General features: G+C 43.9%; 1 protein-coding gene across 2 annotated transcripts in view; it reads right to left on the bottom strand.

The window, feature by feature from the left end:
• Nucleotides 1–1730: 1730 nt before the first annotated feature.
• Nucleotides 1731–23183, bottom strand: part of MEIS1 (Meis homeobox 1) — a 108187-nt gene continuing 86734 nt past the window's right edge. Inside the window, exons 10-13 of one of the 2 annotated variants that reach the window (XM_030489249.1) lie at nucleotides 7770–7828; nucleotides 6423–6512; nucleotides 6058–6153; nucleotides 1731–3561 (exon numbers count right to left, since the gene is read on the bottom strand). In XM_030489249.1, coding sequence (XP_030345109.1) covers nucleotides 6095–6153; nucleotides 6423–6512; nucleotides 7770–7828 — 208 coding nt within the window. In that variant the 3' untranslated portion in view covers nucleotides 1731–3561; nucleotides 6058–6094. The remainder of the gene's footprint in view (nucleotides 3562–6057; nucleotides 6154–6422; nucleotides 6513–7769; nucleotides 7829–23183) is intronic. The other variant, XM_030489248.1, reaches the window with a different exon arrangement.

Raw genomic sequence — 23183 nt, 5'->3', positions numbered from 1 at the left:
CCTCCTCCTCCTCTTCCTCCTCCTCCTGCTCCTCCGCGGCGGGCAGAGGCAGGACAGCGGGGCGGCGAGCCCCCCCGCCCCGCATCCGCTCTCTCTCCCAAACTCCGCCGTCCCCCGCGCAGCGCCGAGCAGCGCAACGCGCACTCCAGCGGGGCGCGCAGTCCCTGGGGCCGGGTCGTTGAGAAGCAGTAGGGCAGCCCCCCCCCGACTCCCCCACCCAGCCCCCCCGGCGGCCTCCCCCGGTGCCGTGAAAGGAGGTAGCTAGGAAACAGCGAGCGGCCCGAAAAGGCGGAATTTCCAACGTGTAAAATGTTCTTAACGGAGCCATTGAGAGAGTGCAATAAGGCGTGAGGGGGAACTAATCTCCCCATTTAAATGTTTGTGGCAATTTTATCTAAATGAATTTTAATGCTAAACGAGGGATAATTCCCTATTTGTAACCCGTTTACTTCTCTTTCCTGTGCCTCTGAAGCTGTCTAACATCATGCGATGAACAATAACAATAAAAATACTGTCAAGGCATATTCTTCATTTTGAATGTGTTATAATTACAGCTGATTAAATGTCTTGGGATATAACAGTGGGCTCAATTTGAAATGTGGGTGTCGTATTCCTCCCCCCTCCCCAAAAAGTCCCATGAAGGAAGGTCTGTGCCCCACTTCTCCGCGGCTGTGAGGAGGACGGGACGCGTGTGCCCTCGCATGCAAGAGGGCGGTTTGTTTTTGTCTTTCAAGAAACATAAAAAAAAACCAAAACCCAAAACCAAACACAACAACCACCACCAAAAAAAAAAAAAAAAGAAAAAAAAAAAAAAAAGAAAAAGGAAAAGAGGAGAAAGAAAGGAAAAAAAAAGGCAAAAAGCGAGCCCTGCTCATTCATGTTTTGGCAGAAAAGTGTCATTATTCCAGGCTCACAAAGCGGGAGTGGGGATGTGCAGCCCCTTTGGCAGTACAGCGGCCCTTTAAAAAAATGAGAAAAAGAAAAAAAAAAAAGAAAGCTCAGGAAAAAAAAAAAAAAAAGGAAGGGGAGGAGACCCAAGCTGCAGGGGGAGAGGACCCCACTTTGGTGGCTTGCTTCATTCAAGAAGATCTGCGCTGCCTGCTGCCAGCCCCGCCTGCACCCCTGACATACCCCTGTCCAGCTTCAACCCTCCACCCCGGGAGAACAAGGAGGATGGGCAAGAGGGTGCCCCCGAAGCACTCCCGACACGGGCCGGGGGAGGAGAGGGGGGGCGGCAGGTTTGGGAGGGGTACAAGGGGGCTGTTATATGATTTTGCTTTAAGTGATTTGTGTAATTTTCCTACCCCCTGGAAACTCTGAGTTTATTTGTCTATTTACATTTGTTTATTTACTTTTTATTTATTAGTTGCTGAGATTTTATCTGAGAAAACTAAAAGGTCTCGCAGCCGACCCAGGCTCTTTGGTGCTATTTAACTCGCTGGCTGCGATGCAGAAAGTACAGCTGTGTGAGGAAATTGGTTAATGAGGAGAGGACGGCCTGCACCAGCCTGTGCTCACAAGAGGTCCAGCAGCCCCTCGCACCACCACGTCATTTCATTTACAAATATGCATTGCCCAGGCAATGGTTTCCAAGTTTTATTTTCCTCCTTCCCTCATATGTTCAGGTCCAGAAAGAAATGTAGTATGTGAGCGGCTCAAAGAATTTAGACTGCATTAGAACTGTAATTTGGGGTGAGGGGTAACATTATTTACAAATTTTCGTCCACTAATTCCCTATAATATTACATTTATTAACAGGCAACAGTTCCCATCCTGACTATTTACAGTGCAAGTTCCAAGCAAGTTCCCTTGTGCAGCGCAGAATTACTTTTACATTCTTTAAACATGAAGCTAGTATTTAAATAGCAAATGCGAGGTATGCCTCTGGAGCTAGCTGAATTTTGTAGCTGCCTGGCTCCCACTTTGGGATAGGATGGCTACAAATACTGAAGGGGGGCAGGAAACAAATTTTGCAAGCAGTGGAGTCACCATGACAAAAAATAATTTGTTTTTATTTTAGATTCAGATTTCATTACTGCACTCAAACTACTACAACTGGGCTTTGAGTTATTATACAATCCAAACTGTTTCAATCAGAAACTCTAAGACTCAGTGTGCAATGATTATTATTAATAATAATTAGCTCCTTGGTTTCTTGATAGAAAAAGGCTATCAACAAGCATTTGTTTAACCACAACAAAAGTATAATTAGCTTATCCCACTTAGTAAATCTGTATGCATGCCAACTCATACCAAACTGCTACTTTTACAAAAAATTGCAATAATACAGATCATTTTTCCAGTCCTTTTTGCACAAAATTTATTTACAATGTATACATAAATGCTCCATGATGGGACTATGGGGAAAAAAAAAATGCACACATGACCGATGTCTTGCCCAGAAAGAAAGTCAACATATTAAAAATAAATCTTCAGTCCATGTTTCGAGCTGCATAAAACAGGAAGTGATGTACAAGGTGGTGGTTGCTGCATGGGGACAAGGATGCTCTGATGTGACAATTAGGCTTCAAATACACTGCCTTTCCGTTTCCATGCTTCCTCCTACCAGTCTCCTTAAGACACTGCCTGCAACAGCTGATTAATCATTGTTGATGACTGCAGTTTTTCCCATCCTTCCCGATTTACATCTGTTCAGGCCAATTCAAATATGGTGAGTAAATGAATTAGACATGCAAATTCACGCCCCAGGCTAGAAAGAGAGAGAGGGAGAGAGACAGGGAGAAAGGGAGAGAAAGGGAAGAAAGACAGACAGAGAGAGAGGAGGAGAGCGGGGGGAGAGAGAGAGTGTGCATGGCTGAAATCCTAGGATAGAAGAAAGATTCTTCTGCCTGACATAGTTATTTTAATGCTCTAAAAATCCTGCAAATAAGCCCTTTCTGTCATTTGCAGGATAAGTGTAAGGCTTCATTTTTAATGTAAGGAGGCTTCTGGAGGAAGTGAAGAGCTATGGAAACAACACACATAGTGTGGAAAAATTTCACATTTTTTTTAAAAAATCTATAAGAAACAACGTAATATGGATAACAGTATAATAGCATTTTACAATATTTCACTCTTTGTTCTCTTAATGTCTTATATAGGTATTTAGCATGTCCCCAGAAGTTGACTTCGGTTGGTGTTTTCCTGCTTTTCAGGGTCCCTGTGAAGAATCGGAACGTCCCTTGGTCCAAAGTTGACGCCAAGAACTCCATAGTCATTGCAGAAAGACAATGTTTGAAATCTATCGTTGCTGCAGACAACGCATATTTCCCTTAAGCTACTGAGCATGAATGTCCATCACTTGTCCGCTCACTGCCGGCTCGCCGGTATGAAGCATTGTGGGGCTTGATGCTGACATGGGCATTCCAGGGTGGGGTGGTCCTCCATGCATCATCATCGCTGGGTGGTGAGGGTGTCCAGGAATGTAGGTATGCATGGGGGGGCCATGACGCAGCTGAGCGGGATGAGGGGGCATCTGGGGTGGGGTATAGCTTGGCTGTCCCATATTCATACCCATTGGACTACCCCGAGACACATAATCCCCTGGCATACTTTGCAGCCCTGCAGAGAGAAAGAGATGGTGGTGAGTGCTGGGGAGCAGCTACAGACATTGGGCCATGAAGCTCCTTGGCTTGGGCACGGGAAGGCTGGGCTCAAGCCCAAGGCGGGATGCGGAGTCATGGATGTGCGAGTGCAGCTGCCTTTGTGGGGTTGGAGTCTATGTATGGACTCACAACAATGGCAACAGGAATGATTCTCAGGTCATAAAATCCCCCCAAGAACATCCTCCCCCCTCCAAATACAGAGTTCTGGGAGATAAAACCACTTTCTGCTTTTATGGTTAGGAACGTATGCGATGGAGATATTTCCGATCTGGAAGCATGCCCAAGGCAGAGCCAGCCTGATGACGACTAACATCACATGGGGTGGTGGCACCAAGCCGGGGAAGCCCTTGCGAGGGCTCTTAGGTGGGCTCCATCCCCCATGGCCTTGTTCCAGCTACCCGCCTTCGTCTCCCCACTTGTAAAAGTGTGCTGGGAATACAAGGCAGGGAATCAGTAGTAGTTAATGAGGGGCTTGGGAGGAGAGATGGGTTAAACCAGTGTCGAGATTTATCAACAGTTATTTATTTAGCTCTTGAGCCCCATCACTTGGAATCTGTCCCAAGTATCTGTGCCATTCAAACAGATGCTATACAGCAAGCACATACATTGCTGAACAAAGGCCTCATATGAAGCCGAAATTGATAGGATTACTAAGGACAATTGTTAAATCAAACCTGTATTTTTAAATGCATTAAAAATATATCTATAATCAATAGCAGTTATCAATTAATTCTTTCCCCCTGCTCACTTCTTTCTGAAAAAATCAGACGCGCAACTCAGTCAACCTTGCAGTGGGTTTGGGAGAACAATAAGAAAAAAATTGGACCTAAAACAATAAAACCTCCTGCTTTCTGTGGGCCTCTGCCTTCTGCTTGGATTGCTGTAGCTGATGGGAACTGACAGGTGTATTGTTTCGGAGAGCTATAAGCTCCATAATCATCAAGGGTGAAAGGCATACGCTATTGCTAAGTAGGTTCAATTGGCTTTAGTTCTAAGTAAGAGCGCGCTGTGAATGCGCCGAACACCTTGGAATCAGGTCTCAAGACTCTAGCAATGAATAGCTGCTTAATCTAGCCTAAAGGAACAGTTTTGAACTAATGAAAATTGCTTATAAAATATACTGTACTCACAGCTCTTTAATCAAAAAAGATGATAATATTTTTTGTAATAACCTATTAATTTAATTGGTCACGAAGCATAAAATACATCATTTAAATTTAATTGACCCAGAAACTAAGAAACAATATTTAAATTAACTAAGCTAGAAATTTCCATGATGAGGTAATAAGGCTGTTGCATTCCCAAGCTCAGAGGAATGTTTTCACAGCTAATTGTTAAAACTTAGTTTTGACTTGCACTCAGAGAAGACGACTATGAAATACACTTGGCCTGGATAACTTCAAACCCTGCATTAATATTGGCTGGGGGTACAACAAAGATGCCCAAATAACTGCTTTAAACTCTAGAAAGGGAGCAAAAGAAACAGAATCAGGCACCATTTAAACATGGCACTGGTGCCTCAGTGTTCCAAACTACTTTACTCTTTAAATAAAAAAAAAAAAGAAAAAAGGTGTATAATGTATTTTCCCCTATAAAAAGACAAAAGGGGGGGGGGGGGGGGAAAATGGGGCAGTTTTTCTAGGCTTTCTTTGCGAGGCCTGCCACTGAAGATTGCATTAATGATCTCTATTTTTGTATACTGAATAAGTCAAATCCATTTGTCACACTGCAAGTGATGGCATACTTAATTTGGATATAGTCAATTAGCCTGGGCTAAGCTCCATAGCCTGCTGCGCACACCTCTATTTTGTATTCTCTCTTTTTCCTTTGCCACACGTAATCCCATTATGACGGACAGACAAAGAGAAATAAACTTGGGGGGAAAAAAAATTAAGAAAAAAAAATCAAAGTTTGGTCCGTCACCTTCCAAAACACAACTAAGTGAAGCCACAGCTTATTTTTTTTTTCACCTATGAGAACTCTCTGTTTGGCTTTTTTGGTGTCTTGCAGGTTAGCAGGAGAAATGTAACTCATGCATCAACTGCGGTTAGACAGATTTATGACACTTTGGGGACATGCTCTTTCCTCTCCCTGCGCTGCTGCAGACCGCTTACATTTTGCAAATCAGTCTGTTGCCAAGACGACGGGCTCCCCCACCTCCCCGGCTGCTTCTTGTTTTGTCATGTGCTCGGGGATGGATAATAGCATCAATGTATGGCGGCGTCGATGTACGGCGGCGTCAGTGTACGGCGCGCGCGCGCACGGGGGGTTTGGGAGCTTGGAAAGCTTGAGCTGAACCGGAGGGACAGAAACCCGAAGGAGCCCAGGCGTAGGATGGATGGATGGAAAGGAAGGAACAAGCATGAGGCTATGGGCAGGGAGAACATAGGGAAATGCAAGGAGACAAATATCCCTCGGACAAAGTGAGAACAAAGACCCCGTTTGTACTTACTTCCCCCTGGCTTTGCCATTGGTTACCTAGGTGAAGGTTACATGTAGTGCCACTGCCCCTCCATGCCCATATTCATGCCCATTCCACTCATAGGTCCTAGAAGGAGATAAAAATCCAAGAAGATGCCAGAGAATGAGCAAAGTCAACAGATAGTGCCAAAAGCCCCTTTCCAAAACACAGCATGGCAGAGAGTCCAGGACCCCTCAAGTGAGAAGATGCCTGGTTTCCCTTGGTGGTTGAAAGCAGGCGGAAGACAGGCGAGGCAAGGCAGGCAGCTGAGACGACGGTGGAGGGTGGAAGTGTGGTTACCTGTGGTGGCATGACCGAGGTCACCCATCGGTGGGCGATGCTCCCCGGGGGCTTACCTGGCGCTCGGATGCCCATGTGCTGCTGGCCATCCATCACGAAACCTCCCATCGGCTGCCCATCAGGGTTATAGGGTGTTCCTTGACTTACTGGAAAAATGTAGAACATTGCTTTTCAGCAACAGCCAAAAAGGTCATCTCTTCTCATGGTGTCAAGACACAACCCCCCCACCCATGGACTGTGTGAGACAGCTATCAATGCTGGCTCTAAAGAGAGCGAAAAACATCTACTCTTCAAATTGAGAGACTGGACTAACACACTTGCTTGGTTTTGGCTTAATTTCCTACTGTGAGTTTGGAAATGAAGTTAGCGATCCGAAATCTTGAGACACGAGGAGCCCCAGCTCCAGCTGCTGCTGCTGCTGACGTCAATGCAAAGACCTGTATAGGAGCTGGATTTTATGGCTGAAATAGTCACACTGAAATCACAGTGTGTTAAATTACGCCCATGTGCCTTTCTAAGAGCAGGACCTGAACACATTCATGCCAGATATTTACCTCTAATGACAAAATAATCGAATGTACTCAAAGAGGAATTGTGGCCCAAAGGCATCTTCGGACAACAACGGATTTGGACAGTCTGGCAGTGAGACTTGGGAAAGCAAAACCAACTGGGAGTAACGGGCTATTCCTTGATGGTAAATACCCACACAGAGCTGCGAGCCAAGATCCCAGGCAGAACCAGCATGTGAAAACTTAAGATTTTTTACAAAAATAAATATAAATTCCCCCAAAGTAAACACCAAATACTCATCAATCCCAAAAGACAGCTACTAAGAAGAAGAGACAAGGGACAAAAGAATCCTATACAAGTACCACTACCTGAACTCGAGGTTTTAACTGTACATTAAAAGCGAGCTTCAGAAGTAAGCTGCCTTGGGTTATTAAAGCACATAAAGCTCTACCTCATTGAATGTCTTTGAACTTTACTGAGTCCCACAAGCGATTCTGACCCCTTTGCCCTTTTGACAGGTAATAAAGTTTACAGCAATTCCACACCAAGCCATGCACCAGGGAGTGGTCACAGGAGCAGAAAGAGCTGGGAATGAAAACTCAAAACAACTACTGAAAAAATAACTTTAATTCCCAATATGTATGGGAAGTCCAGTCACGGAGTGGACCATTTTAGTTTCTTTTTTAGAATTTTCAATTTACTTTTTTCCCCAAATGTTTTAATCATGTCAAAATGATTAGGGTTGTAATGAAAGAAAGCTGGTTGTATTTTAATTGTCAATCACTCCCAGCATTCATTTCTCATTTATTTACCAGGTAATGGACCTCCCGGTGAATGGCTTGAGGATGGTTTTCGCCTGCGTGACTTGAATACAGTTACTATTGGGGACTTGCCTGCTCGATTGGACTGGTCTATCATGGGCTGAACTATTCTTCTTCTAGCATTAATAAACCTGCAAGAAAAAAGAGGAAAGCAAACGGTTAGGGAAGGGATGACTTCTACCCATCCCCAAGCCCTCTCGCCCCGCTCTGTCGGGCTGTGCAGGGATGCAAATACTGCAAAACCTCTAACCCCGATGACCTTTGAGAGCACGAGCTTGGGGTTTCCGAGCTGATTTATGTTTGCCTGCTTTCTACCACAGTCGGACACTTCCATTTCATCTTTTCATGGGGGAATTAGACGAGTTTTCAGGAAACAATACCAGCAACACTCTTCTCGATTCAGAATGGGGCACAAAAAAAAACAAACGGGTGAAGCTGGCGAGATGCTCATGAGGTCATCTACTACCTCCCCCTCATTAGTGCCATTTCTGCCTTATCTCCTCTGACTTCTTTTTCCGTTCTTTTTTTTTTTTATCAAAACCTGCCCCTACCTCTCGCAAACCTAATTCCCTTTTAATGCCCACTATTAAGATAATGAACTGTGATGGCAGAAGCCCATCAAATGAGGGAACGTTTGGAGTTTTATCACTGCTAAGTCACACTGCTGGGGACTTCAGAGCCCTGCATTCCTCCTAGCCATTTCTTGGTGGGCTTTTCCTCCCCCCACCCCTTTATGCAAAGTCTGAGGGGTCAAGGCGAGGTCATAGCTTTACAGTAATTGAATTTATAATCCTGTTTTCTCCAGCTAGGCCTGACCATTTACAGCAAACATCTTGTTAAACTGTAATTACTGGACTACTGAAAATTCCCCCCGAACAATGAAAAGCAGATCTTTGGAAATCAAAAAAAAAGGTACAGTCATTTTTTAAAAATAGTCATCTGCAACTGTACTCCTTGTACTTTTGTAGCTCTCCGCCTCAGTGAGTCTTGCAATGCTTATTTGAGAAAGTAATATTGAAAATACTTCGGAGCAAAACAGAAGGAGACGGATCACAACTGCCTCAGTCTCCTCTGTGGGCAGTCCGCATGGCGCTGAAATCAGGAGGCTCAGAACCATGGCTGGGAACCTGCCTGAAGAGCGTTAGAAGAACTTCTCTTGTGGTCTTGCTCATCAGAAAGCTCAGTTAAAACCCATTTGGAAAAAATCTTCACTGAGATTTAATCACAGCAAAGCCTCATAACCAGACTTTACATTCTTTACGAGAGAGAAAAGGAATAATAAAAAAGTATATGCCACAATATTTACGAGTAAAAGAAGAAGCATGAGCCTGGGTAAAATGACACAACACTTGCAGAATGCAATAGGAAAGTCCGCGAAGGACTGCTTGCTGCTTGTTTTTGTTGCCTTTGCTTGGAGTGGCTTAGCAGGAGTTCTCCTACTGCAGAGATAAAGCCAACAGGACCTTCCTGCAGGAATAAGCTCTGCCCACCCATTCCCCTACACCGGCGGAGACAAGAATCACAAACCACCACCCTGTGCTCTTTGTTTTGCCCTCATCAAAGACCAGCACAGTGATTTTGGTCTCCTCCTATCTCCCATTCCCAACTGACACCCGTTATCCAAATTCCAGAAAAAATTAATCAAGATGTTGAATTCTGATCAAGCCTGTCTCAAGAAAATGGGCTCAAAGGCAGAAATTCCGGGTGCTGATGTGGAAATCTTACACTTTAACTAGGTCACGTTTTTCCAGCCACAGCATTGGATCAGTTTTTCTACACATTTCCAATAAAAAAAAAAAAAAAAAAAAGCTTCAACTCCAGCAAACAGTGTTGCAAATCAGTTTATCATTATCTTGTACAAACCATGGAAATTAGAATCATGTGAGCAGAAGGTTAGACTAATTCTCCTTTCTCATTATAAGCACAGGTGTAGCACAAACACCATGTGAAATAAGCAATTAAAAAAAATCTGCCTTTTTTCCCCCATTAGCTGCCTTAGCTCCATGACCAATTAGAAAATTGTTTAATATCTGTAATCTGCATTTGCAGAAAGCAATTTTCACAGTAACTCTCCGAAGTAAAACAACAACACAAAACCCCAGTGCCTCAGCCATTTCTTTCTGCATGCCTGGCAGGCTCTGGCTGTGTTTACTCCATCCTTCTCCTGCCTGATTGCCAGGACCTCTGACTGTGGCAGGAGGGGAAGGTTTTTGGTAGCTGTGAGATTGGCTGGTCACTGAAACCTTCATTTGCCAAAAGCTTTTACCCCAAAGAAACCCTGAGCAACATTAAGCACACACACACCAACTTTGCAACCTTCTCTTCCTTTTCCTCCAAACTACAAGTGCTTTTAATAAGAGGGGGGCTCAAAATCATAAACTATATAGCTAGAGTTTACCAGTAATTATCCAGAAGATGTGCCTACAGTAAAACATATTCACACCTGTTTGCGCCATGCTTATAGCTTGGGATATCTGTTTTAAGAACATTTTACACACAGGTACTTAACAGTTATCTTCTTCCTACGCATTAATGGAAGTATTTTCTATAAGTAGCAATTCTGCCAAACAGCCCAGTGTTTGGATGTCTTCAGGGGGAATTCAGACGCAAGAACATTTTCCTTCTGGGCAAAGTAATAAAATGACATTCTCGCTCCTCCCACTAGGAGTCAAACGGAGGTCAGCTCCCCATCCTTGTATCTGTTTAAATAAACTGGTCCAGCTGTTTGTTTCCAGGGTGCCCTTTAACCTTCTGTCCCATCCTCCTTGCCTTTGTAACAGAACGCTTTACTTTGCATTATAGTAGACTCCAAACCACTATGCATTAAAAAAAAAAAAGAAGAAAGTATTCACTTTCAAGTTTCTTCCTGCATCCCAAACCTGGAATTCCTGAGAACCCATCAGATTAAAACTACTAAGGTGGCTTGCCTAGCGAAAGCACATTGCAGCGCTCTTACATTTATAAATCACAGTTGAGAACTCCACAAGCCAAATTGTGAATTAGCTGTTACTGCAGAATTATGTGGGCATGAGGATAACATCTCCGTAGTGTTTTTTTTTGTTTGAGAGAAGAGCCAAGATCTTTTGATCAGTCTTTGCATTTCCAAAGCATCAGGCTGACATAGCACCAGAAAAATGATGGAATAGAAAAGCTAACAGGAAAAAACTGCTCCTTTTCTGTATGTTCACGTTCACCTAACTTAAGAGAAAGAAACACTAAGTCACTCTAATTTTTAGAAGTTCAGAAAAATCAGGACCTAAAAACCATATTTCCATATTAAGGACTACTCAAATGGACTATTGTCAAAATAGAACTCAGCATAAAACTTATGTTAATCATCAAGACAGCTGCATAACCTTACTCATGTGAGTAAAGACCCACAGAGTCTCAAAGACTTGCATAAGTATTTTTTCCCATACCAGTGCTCTAAGCATTAGAACTTTTGCTCTGATGTGGCAGGCTTTTTTTGTTTTGGGTTTTTTTTCCCCCCAAGGAGCAGAATTAGCAGTGGCACAAACAACTTGAGATCCCTTAGTGTATAAGTTGTACACATTTTCCAGCCCGAGGCGATCTGAGAACTCTGCAAAATGATGATTCGGGTTACTTTTGCTTTCTTTCTTTTTTTTCCTCTCTTCCCCCCCCCACCCCCTCCCCCAAGGGGAAGGATCTGGCATGGAGGGAAGGTTTGAACAGTTGGGCAAACACAAAAGTTAAACGTATTTATTATTTTTTTCAAGTTAACTTTTCCTTGCCCTTTTGGATACATGAGATTGTGCTTTCTGCCATGTCCCCGAAAGCAAGAAAACCCCAGCTATTCCACCTGCATAACCCTACAGAGGAGGACGAAACCCTCTTTTCTCCAATTTGCACTTTACTAGGATGTTTTCTCATCAGCCCAGGGTCTGTCTCCAGAGGTCACTGGCAGTCTTCCTGGTTGGTGCATCGCCAGTCCCACGGGTGAGATCCAGACCCGGCCCCAGGGATTCTGCAATCCGGCTCTGCACTCTGACCTTCAGCTTGGCCACCCTCGCTGCCACGCACAAGTTTTGTTTCTTCTCAGCAAGAGGCAGCGTGGCTGGTGATGACAAAAGACTTATTTTAGTTGGAAATTGGCTACAATAATAGCAGCCAGAGAGCAAGGATTTTCGGAGGGTCACCAAACCCTCCAAAAGGCACAGTTTGTGAAGGCTCAGGTTACAGCCCAAGTGACATTTTCCGCACAGATCTGTTCTTTCTCCCTTCCCCTTATATTTCACTTCTGCTGAGTGAATAAAACAAGACCTTCCTCCGCTGTCACCAATTTCCAAAGCCACCTTTGCTCAAGAATCGACAGAGCGATTGTGGGGACTTCCAATTTGCAGTCTTTGAATGAAATTTTCCAGGACCAACTATCTGAAAGGAGATGCTGAGACTCCGCAGTATATTGAATTTTTCTCTCCCCCTAGCCCTTCCAAATGAGGAGAGTTTCACACCATTACTGACTTTTGATACTTGGAGTTGCAGGCTGATCCCTCTCAATATTGTCCCAAAGCACTGCATGCCAGAAGTCTGTGTATCACTAGCAGTGCCAAGAAATTCCCGAAAATCTCTCTGCCTCATTTTCTCCTTGAACTCCTTCTAGTAAACCAAGAGTAAGGACAATGAGAAAACCCACAGTAGCTACAAACCCCAGTGCTAAAATCTCTACTGCCCCTCTGAAAAAATAGTATCCCTCTTGACAACAAGCAAATCATCATTTTTCTAAGAGATGCCAAAGTAACCAGAGCCCTGCAAACTGGCAAGGAATTCACTTGCAAAAACAGCCGTACTCTTTTCTGCATACTGGGATCCTTCATTTATACAGCAGTGAAACAACCTTCTTTATTCAGCACTTAATTCCTCAACGCTTAACAGGTTTATCTCTAATAAAAACAATTTAAATGGAAAGTGTGCTATAAAGCGGGATTATTACACTTCAGTAACTGCTTTATTCCTTATTTTAACATATTTTCATTTTTTTCCTGTGTATTTGTTTTCTGGAGCTTTTTAAAAGTAGTCAGTTAAAGAAAAGAAAAAAACCCACAGAAATTATTCCAGCAAATACTTTCAAGTGTTTTAAAAACAGCCTTAAAAATAGCATGCTCCCTCTGTAATTATGAACAGAAAAAAAATAACTGCAGACTTTGAATGGTAATCACATCTCCCCATCCCTAAAATGAGAAATAAATGTTAAAAGAGTGCTTACTGCAGTTATTAGAAAGTTCTGATCCTGAAGTCAGTTAGTGATCTTAATGACCCGTAACTACCAGTCATTAGCAATCCATGCTCTCTATACTCCCTTTACTTGTAAAGAAAAAAAGAGAAAAATCCAAGACACTCAAGAAACTTTGTTCAATTTAAAGTCAAACCTTATGAAGTCATGTTTGGCAACTTCTCTTGGTTTCTCCTCCACCTCCTCCAAACCGAAGACAGTTCAGGACTGCAATACATCATTTACAACACTAAACGGAGGTAGGGAGGGAAGAGAGTACATGGGCTGCTAACCGCCCACTCCAGACACATAATATTGGAATATACTCCAAATGCAGCAAGTCCATCCATCAGGAGGATCAGGAAGGTTTCCTGAAAGCTCTCCTCTCCCTCCCTCCTCCGCTGGCAGCACCAGCACAAGGGACTGCATATAGGGCTGGGGGTGTCACAAGACAATACTGAAGAGCGAACAGATAAAATACTATGCAAAACTAGTGATGAAAAACCACTAATTAGCTGACAAATTTGATGTAAAGCACTAATGAAAGCCATGTGTGGTTCTGCAATTTAGTTTTAAAAATAGCTTCTGACTTCAAGCATTACTATGTGACCCCACCGATGGATTCATGTTGTGCATTCAGAAAAGTTGCTTTAAAGCAGGAGAGTGCTATTGAATCTCTTGCAAGCCAACCCTGCTAATGTAGCGAGCATATTGAGTGCAAAAATAGAAAGCAGAGGGATGGGATCAGGTATGTGCTTCTTGTAAGAGAGCAGCTATGCCCTACATTTTGGCCAGCCCAACACGCACCAGTTCTACCTTTGGCCACCTCCTGTATGCTTGCTCTTCTTCAAAGCCGTTAAACCCTGCTTCCCTTCCTGCTCAATGCCATGCTTTCTTCTCAAATCACAGCAGGATGCATCCTGCCTCCAAATAAACAGACTGCATTTGGGGGAGCACCTTGCCACCAGCTCCAAGGACACCATGCAGCCGCTGTGACCACCTTGGGGTGGGAGCGAACCTGGTGGTGGCTTATGCTCTGGGTGCAGAAGGGACAGGTGACAGCTTTCCATCAAGGCAGGAGCCACAAACTCCTGGCCCTGCCCTTCCCTTAGCCCAAACACTCCCCTAACCCCATCTCTGTGTAGGGCTTATGGCTGGTGGCTGCTCGATGGGTCCTTCTAGAAGAAAATTGGGCAGGAAACACTTTCCCCATCTTGCAAAATTTTCCCTGTTCCCCAGTAGGATGAAGCTAAAGCCTATTTGTATTTATTTGGTTAGCTCTGAAGGAAAAACAAGGGAGGGACACACTAGGAAAGAGCAAAGAGCCAACATGCCCAGGGAAGGGCTCCCTGGAGATGCACCTCCCTGCTCTGCCCATCTCCAGTGCCCTCTCATATCACAGGCAAGCTGCTGTTGGCCTTTCTGGTATGCTCTCCTCCTTCTCCTCCTCCCTTTCCATCCACAAATCCCTCTCAGAAAAGCTTAGCTGACATGGAAAGTTTCCGGTGAAAATCCAGGTCTGGCATCCAAGGTGTCTCCCTGCCGATGCCAAGGAGCTGGAGCAGAAGCCATGCTGCAGGTCTTGGCTGTGCCAGAGAGGGCTCGCAGCAACCTCATTCCCTGACACCGCAATTCCCTTGGGGTGCAAAGCAGACGTAAACTCGCCCTCGGCAGCCAGATGATGTAAGGGGAAATCTTTATATGGCAAAGCGCCAGCAGAGCTGACCTCCCGTCTCTTCCCTGCTCCCAAATCCCAGTGCAGCTGTACTCTGCTGATCTCCATGTGCCACAATTAGCCTTTAACGAATATGGCAAGGATTCATCTAGTAGAGCAGCACTAAGGCTGCTCTAACTCCCGCCCGGGACAGCACTGGACCCCATACAGTGCTGCGGTTGAGTACATAACACGCTACCAGCCAAAATCTTGCCTCCCACAAAAATGCTCTCCTGCCCAAGGACTGGTGTTGTGTAGCCACTTTTCCGCTGCAGATTTGGAAAGCGATTTATCTCAGTGCCATACAGTGCACTGGCTTTGCCGGGAAAGAGATGTATGCACTTCAATGTGCAGACCATGCCACAAACCACAAGACCTCCCAAACATTTGTGGTAGAGGGTGCACAGACTCTGCAAGCTCAGACCAGCCCACATTGCAATGCACATCTCCCAGCTCAGTGTTTTCTCCCAGTTCCAAGTGAGGGTCCAAACCTCAACTTTCCATCTGAACCTCCAGGAGAGCACGTCTGGACTCTGTAACCCAGATCTGGTGCACACCAGGAGAGCAACCAGCAGCTTTTCTTCAGCAGATAATTTCAAACCAACACTCCCTGCCACTTGATGGCAGGGATTACACTGGGAATGGGTGAGAGCTGATAGCAAAATACTCGCTATTTCTTTGAAAACACTCCTCTCTCTTCCAGCAGTTTTCTTGTCCTCAGTTGATTCAGCATAACCTCCTATTTAACAGAATGTAGTGTTTGTGAGAGATGCCTGTATCATCTCCGAGCTCTCCCCTGCCACACAAGTGGTCTAAACACAGAGGTCCTCCTTTGAGGCCTAAGGCTTTTTTCATACATCAAACTGGGAGCCTTGTCCAAACAGCTTTTTTCCTCTGTTCACTCCTACCTGTAAGGCACATGGCATGGGAGCTGGGAGGTGTGCCTGGCCTCCAACCCAAGCGAAAGCAGAAAGGCTGCTCCCACATCTGGCTGCTGATTTAAGTGTGTTCCCGCTCACAGAAGGACATGAGAAATTACCTGTCTGCACTCCTGGATGGATCTCCTCACCCTCCTCATCTCCAGAAGGCCACTTCAGGAGTATGGAGTAACTCCATACTCTGTCACCCCACACCAGTTCCTCCAGTCTGAGGGACAACAAGAAGCGAACCCAGGGTGGCCAAACCAAAAGCCCTGTCATTTATCTTTGGAGGAAAACACCCAGAGCTCCCCAAAAGAAAACATAATGAACCCCTATATGAGACCTGTGATTCACACATGAAATAGGCTTTGACATCACTCTGGTCTATACCCCGAGACATTGGCTCAGGGCAGAGTGGGGAAGCTGTGATTCCTGTGGTTGCACCCTTCCCACCACTACCGAGAAAACAAACACAAGCACGTTGGTGTATTTTGTGTGATGTGGGCACCTGCACAACTGGTTTGAATTTTTTTTCCTTTTTTTTTTTTCACCCATAAACCACAAAAGATACAACTCTGAGTCACAGCCAACCTGAAAACAACCCCACACTTCTGGACGAACTTCCCCCCAAGACATCCTACTTCAAAACATTGTTTTCTAACCACTACTAATAACCTACTTTGTAATCTACTTTATCTGAACATAATTTCCCATTAAGTGAAGTAATTAATTTTGCTTATAATCCTACTCCTGACAGCGTTTTAGTCAGGGCAGGAGAAAAGACATCCTCAGAAAGCAACACAAACAAAAAACACGGGGAGGTCAGAGGAATGTCAACGATAAAAAGAATTTGTGAGACCATGGGAGACAGAAAGCTTCGGGATCATCCCCCAGACAGCATAAACCACCTTTATAAACCAGGTGAGAAGCCACAGGTCTGGGATAAATCTGAATTGAGACAGAGCTCTTGCTATTGCACTTTATCATTAGTCAAAAAAGCCACAAGGACTACAGTGCCTGGGCAGGGGGAAAAAAATAATAACCCATGAAACTGTTATGTGACCTAGATTTCGTTGAAGAACTGCGGAAGTAATATTTTCTCAGCAGCATCTGCTGCCGTTTCTTTTCTTTTTGTAAAAAAAAGTAAAATAAAAGGCATCAGCCTTGTTAGTGCTAATGCTGGTATAGCCAGCCACACATCGCTTACACCAAAATCATCTCAGGGCAGGCAGGGCAAAACACACGCCCTCAAAAGCACGTCCTCGCCCTGCGCCTCTGGCTGTGTTTCATTTTGGAGACAAGAAAATTGGTTTAGCCAAGAAGGAGGCAACATTTGCCCTATTTTTAATATTTCAGGCTGACTTTTTAACCACGCAGTTTGTTTCATGCAGGTGCAGCTCGGAGCAAGCGCCTGATGTAAGCACGAGAGGGGGTCTCCGAGGGCACCTTTCTCTGCATGTTGGTGTTTCAGTTTGCAACGGTTAATCACTCTACACCAATCTCAGCAACTGTTGACACAAAATAGGTGGAGATCAGGTCTGTGCAAGCACAAAATACCAGAAAGGCAAACTATATGTAAACACACTTCAGATAGCTATGACAAGAATAGACCAAAACCTGACTTGCAAAGCAATGACAAACCATTACTCTCCCCTTCTTTTTTTTTTTTTTTTTTTTAACATATTGAAGGTATTTTTTGTGACAGAAGCATCTCTCACACTGAAAAGAAACCAAGTCCTGAGAACTGTGTTTACAGGAGATGGTGCAGCATCTCAGCATTTGCAACACAGCAATTCCACAATAACATAGTAGACGTTTCACTTTTAATGCCAAACTCTTGTTTTGAGACAGAGCACACCTGAATCTCAGCCTTTTTAAGTAAAAAGTACCAAACAAAGCCTCCCGATCCCGATCCTGCACGGTAAAGCTAGGGCTGGAGTGGAGAAAAGAGCAAGTGGCAAATGTTTGCATGGCACGGTTTCATCTTATTTCCTTGACACCTGACAACACATTTGTTACAGAATATTAATGCACCGACTAAAAAAGTTTGTCAGGTACAAAACCACCCCAGAAGAGGATGGAAGGCCCAAGGCAAAACAGGGCTGGGCTTTTTTTCCTGCTTATTAACTTCTCAATTGCTGAGCACCTTTTGTTAGTCAAGACTATTGGCAGGTAAACCCCATCTGCACCATGCAATGCACTGCGGAGGGAACTAACCTTTCTCCCTCTCAAAAAAGCATCTGTGTGAATAAACATCAGTTATTTTATTTACTCAAAGCTCAGGGCACCACTAACTGATCTTAGTTTCTGCAAATCAGTTCCACATTTGCTCTTGAAATAAATAGTGCTTCCTCTGATGGCTTTCCCCAGCCTGAATCCACAGCCTGTCAGAGCAATGGTTAAGGGAAACATCCTCCCCTGGTGCTCCTGGATACGGTGACCCCTGTTTTGTGGCAGTCTGGGGTGCGTGGAGACTGCCAAGGCTGGACTGAGCAAGAAACCCAGAGTCTATCAGCTCTCCAGGATGAAAGCTCCTTCTCTGCTCCACCTGAAATCCTGGATCATTTCCGCCAAAAAACTCTTCATCCACCTCTTCCAAGCATCTGCTCCCTTTGGAAAAACACCTGTGTTTCATGCCAAAATTGTATCACTACTCCTTAAACCCGCATGCCGGAACCAAACCCTGTACTTTCAAACCACTGCACTGTATTTTTAAACATCTTTACTGAACTAAAAAAAATACCAGCCTCATCCAGTGATACAATGGTACCTGATGGCTCTAAATTCACAACTCTTCCCCCTGTAAGCTATTTGCTCAGCTTTTCTAATAATACCTTGGTTGTCTGGCAGCTCTCCAGGGCTGTCTAAGGCAATGTGCAAGCAAAACATTTTTTTGTATGATTTCAATATTTTCTTATGAGTAACTATACAGGATTTTACCTAGTGAGCATTTCTGATTGCTGTAATTTCAGAACAGAGAAATAGACTACAGATGTAATATTATTATTACAATTGGCATTCAAGGTGAAAGGCATAACAATTAGCTAAGACTTAGTGAAAACATAAATGTAAAAATCTGCTTGAAAAGCCCGCCACATGGTATGTTTAGAATAGCTAATTTACCGCACATATTCCGGATTGCTCAAACGGTATAACAATTCACCCAGCAAGATCCTTTTTATAATTGTTTTCTTGGGGTTTTGTGCTTTTGGGGGGGAGCAGGGCTATTTTCACATTGCAAACCTACCGTCTCACTTTACTCTGGAATAACGAACAATCTGTATTAGTTAAACCTGAAACATATATTCTTTCTTACTTCTATTTTTCCTTGCTTTCACATGTATTCCCATTATCAAACCAGTGTTTAAATAACATCTGTATACATATTCTTGAATCGCACAGAGGAGAAAAGTAAATAGTTTCCAAAATCTGATGGTTAAGTTCGTATTGCTGAAGTTGAGAGGATAATTTGTGAATGTTTTAACATTTACAAGTAAATAAGTACTTGTATTTACTGTATCTGATTACTGAGAAAAGTATTTGTTATGTTCTTACACAGATTCAAATTGCATCTTGACCTTTTCTCGTTTAATCTGTTTACTGCAACAAAAGCCGTAATAGATACATCTGAAAACAAGCAGATATTTTACTTGCCTGCACCTAAAAATGCGACATGCTCTGCAAAGTGGCAAACTGAGTATCTTGCCTATTTATTGTAGCCTGTGATTTGGTAGGCAAGTGGGGCTGAACGTCCACCCCTGTGTATAGGACTGGCACCTGCTTTTGCTATGCTCCCTCCCTGCTCGCCCCCTCCCCCACTTACACCCTAAATATAGTGCTTAAGTGGGACTAAAGTGGTGCATTGGTCATGTGCTGGCCTTTTGCTCAGGCGAGTATCACCCTCAGCAAAGGAACTGAGCAAAGATGATGGCTATGCTAAACACCCATCCCCTCCAAGGGGCTGGCATGGGGCTCAACACATGGGAATCACCGGACAACATTATCACTTGGATTTGGGAGTGTTTTGGGGTGTGCTTTAGAGGCACCAAATCCCAGGCATGCTATCATAAAAAAACCACAGTGGGAAAACAGGCGCCTGGGACTGATTTCCAAAAGGTGGCAGAGTGGAGAGCCATGCAGCTGCTCCTCCTTCCCCTGCACCTCTTTGGAGAGGCGGGCAGGGGCTTTTCTGCATCTGCCCCATCTGCATCTGTCCCCATCAGCATCCCCCCATCTGCCCTATCTGCATCCCTCCATCTGCCCCATCAGCATCTGTCCCCATCTGCATTCTCTGCATCCGCTGCATCAGCATTCTCCCATCTGCATCTCCCATCTGCCCCATCAGCACCTTCTCCCATGCCCCCCACCTGCATCTCCCAGTATGCATCCTCCCCTCCTGCCCCATTTGCATTCCCCCATCTGCTCCATCTATAAGCCTGCCATCGGCAAGCCAGGCTGGGCATGACCAGTGAGCAGATGGGAAGGACACCCCTTGTAGTGGTGCTCCCAATTCAGCACTGGATGCTGGGGAGCAATCCCCTGAGAGAAGTGAAGAATCCTGCCATCCCCACCATGCCACCCTGCCTGCTGTGCCACAGCAAAGCTCTTCATCCCCTGCCCCATGCAACTACCGCAGCAAAGATCTACCACTGTGTTTACTCACCAGCAAAGAAACGGAGGGATGAGAAAATTTCCTGCTGGAGGGGAATTGTGATAGAGCTAAAAGAGTAGTAAAGTATTTCTGGGTGTCCATAGCCTGAGCTGGCTGTGCTAAATACAAGAAAGTGGTCTAGTCTTCCTATCACAAACCCATCTCAGATTTTTCAAACTCATCTTCAGGCAGGTCTTGAAGCTTTCTAAAATTTCTTCCTTATGAAGTTTTGGCAGAAATAACTTCAGCTGTCTCCAAGAATGAGATTAGGGAAATTTACATTATTTGATCATTTTTTCCAGTATGTTTGATTGGAGTTTGGTGGGGTTTTTTTGCAGGCATAGGAAATTATACACAAAATTGACGTTAAAAGAAGCCAAGCTCATAGAATCAAGAACTTAAGAGTTAGGAAACTGTATTACTAGAGTTGCTTGCACCCTATTCTTTAATCTACTTTATATTCAAACAGTTCAATTACCTGCTTAAAGTACAATTTTTGATAGGGCCTAATGCCTCAACTACCCTAACGATGATTACGTCTATTATAAGAACAAGCCAGGGCACTATAATGTAGAAAAGCTGATTTCTACAAGAAATAAACTTTGTCAAAGTTGGATGAATAAGGCAGCGAACGGCAAGAAAAGCAAAGCAATCCTGGCTGAAGCAGCTGAACACTGCACTGGAGAAGAGGATTCAGCTCTGCTGCTGCCTTAGACTGCTCGGGAGCTACCGAGTATATCACCAAACCCAAATTCCTCACCAGCAGTTACTTATTTTTTGCATCTCTCCTCCATACTCAACACAGGAGGTTGGCAACGTAAAATGCCAAGGCACTCAAAACATGGAGTTTTGGTGGTTGTTGGACCTTAAACGAGGATAAATTGCTGTCATTTTGAGCCATCTCACAGTCCCAGACCAACCCAAAACTGGGGCTGCGCTGGACCTGAACCTCCCTGAGCCTCACTTCTTCACATGTGAACTGGGACAACTGTATTTTCTCTCTTTGCAGGGGAAATGTAAAAATACCATGCAGACCCACAACCTTGTATGCATGTTTAGGCAAGCGGAGGTCAGGGGAAAACTTGGGTATTACAGCAGTAAGCACCATAGGAAAGCCCAGCAGTAATTATTAATTCCATCTTCAAGCATGGTTTGAATAAAGCTCCACAAATGAAGCACTGAAGAATGAGGGTAAGATAAAATATTGACTAGCTGCTCCATCATTGTCTGGTCTGTGCCCTAGACAGCACAAGGGTATTTTGGAAAAAGCATAATGGAAGCACCTAATTAAAGGCTGGAGCTTTAAGGATTTGAATTTTCAAACTTAATTATTTTTTCTTTTTAAGATTATTTTCATGCAGTTGTATGCAACTCTATTTAGAGAGGTAGTCACATATAGACATGTACATATAGAGAGGTTATATAGGCACATTATTCTAGAAATATACAGACATTTATCTGTGTGTATCTAGGCTTTCCTAAAACATAAACAAGCACCTGACACCTAATGCAGCCCTTGATGAGAATTGCTCTCTCTTCTCCGTAGAGTACCAGCAGTAATTATTTACCATTAATTCTTAATGGGAAGAGATTCAGCTGGGATGTAGTAAACAAGAAAACTGCATAGGTTGTTCAGTATAGCCTGGCTGGCTCTCAACTCAGGTATGAAGTGATTGGATCACACCTCCTGGATATTCCAATCACAGTTTTTATCACCGGGGAAAAGCACCTAATTAACCTGTACTTGGTCAGGTCCCTTCCATATCCATACACGCAACACTGTCAAGATCATGCAAGTGCCCCTTCTAGTCCACATCACCATGCTTCAAACCCTAAAATGCTGTGGGGTTAAACAACTAACAAGACAGAGACCTGAAGAGTTCATTTAGACTAACGACATCTTGAACTCTGCTACCTTCCTACCTTCCAGAGATTCTGGTTTTGTTTGGGGTTTTTTGTAATAAGGTAAAGGCTCCCTCTTTCCAACAACAGAAACATCCAACTGTGGCAAAAAGATGGTCCTAAAAGGCAACAGTGGTGATTCGCAAGCAAAATAATTGCATGTGGAAAAAAAAAGAAAGGAAGAATCCTTCAAGTGGATTATTTCATTGCTTTTAAAAAATAAAACAACCCAAGGAAAAAGGACAAGTTTGAACTGTGGTATTTTTAAAGATGTGTCCTACCGCTGATACATTTTCTGGCATGTCTCACATCATCACCCATTCCTGTGACTCCTCCACCATCAATAGGAGTTGTGTGCATCAACTCAGAGAGCCTGAACACCAGGCAGAAATGTGCATGTATGTGAAAAGCATCGTTTTTTTCGTTATGGCAGAGAACTGAAGTATGCAACTAGCACATACTGTAAAGGCATTCAAAATATGACAAAAAAAAAATTCTTCAAATGCTTTCAATCTGCAGAAAACAAATGCTCTCTTCACTGGCTGCTCTGTGGCAAACTTCTAATTCTATCCAGAAAATCTAGCATTCCCAGTCTGGGCTAACGACCATGCTACCAGACATGAGTTTATGTTTTTCATGCACATTTCATGTATTCCCACATGCTGTGTTGCTGCCAATAATTTATGACTGATCTGCACCCAGCCTGCCCTTCAGCATTTTATTTAATCTCTGCAACAGTGATTTACAATGACTCATCATTAATACAAAAATGTACATGTGTGTTAACAAGTTTGGAAGAATCTAAGGAGGAAGGCAAAATTTTTTGCAAGTCGTGGCTGAATGACTTATGAGCCCACTGAAGAAAGGCAAAGCTAACCAGATATGATACACTAGCTCTTCCCTGCAGAGGGAATTTAGGCAAGAAGAGGTTTTCTAGTCCTGCATACCACCTTAGAAGAAAAAAGATTCATCAAAAGGTTGGGAAAGGGCTGCCCCATACCCCCATGGATTTCGAAGGGGATGAGTAGCTCATTGGTCAACTTATGGCTGGATGTTTCCTGAGGATGTA

The sequence above is a fragment of the Strigops habroptila genome, chromosome 6, assembly GCF_004027225.2.
Source record: "Strigops habroptila isolate Jane chromosome 6, bStrHab1.2.pri, whole genome shotgun sequence".
In the NCBI taxonomy this organism is placed as follows: domain Eukaryota; kingdom Metazoa; phylum Chordata; class Aves; order Psittaciformes; family Psittacidae; genus Strigops; species Strigops habroptila.
The sequence above is the reverse complement of the archived record's forward strand: the minus strand, read 5'-3'. Positions and strand labels throughout refer to the sequence as shown.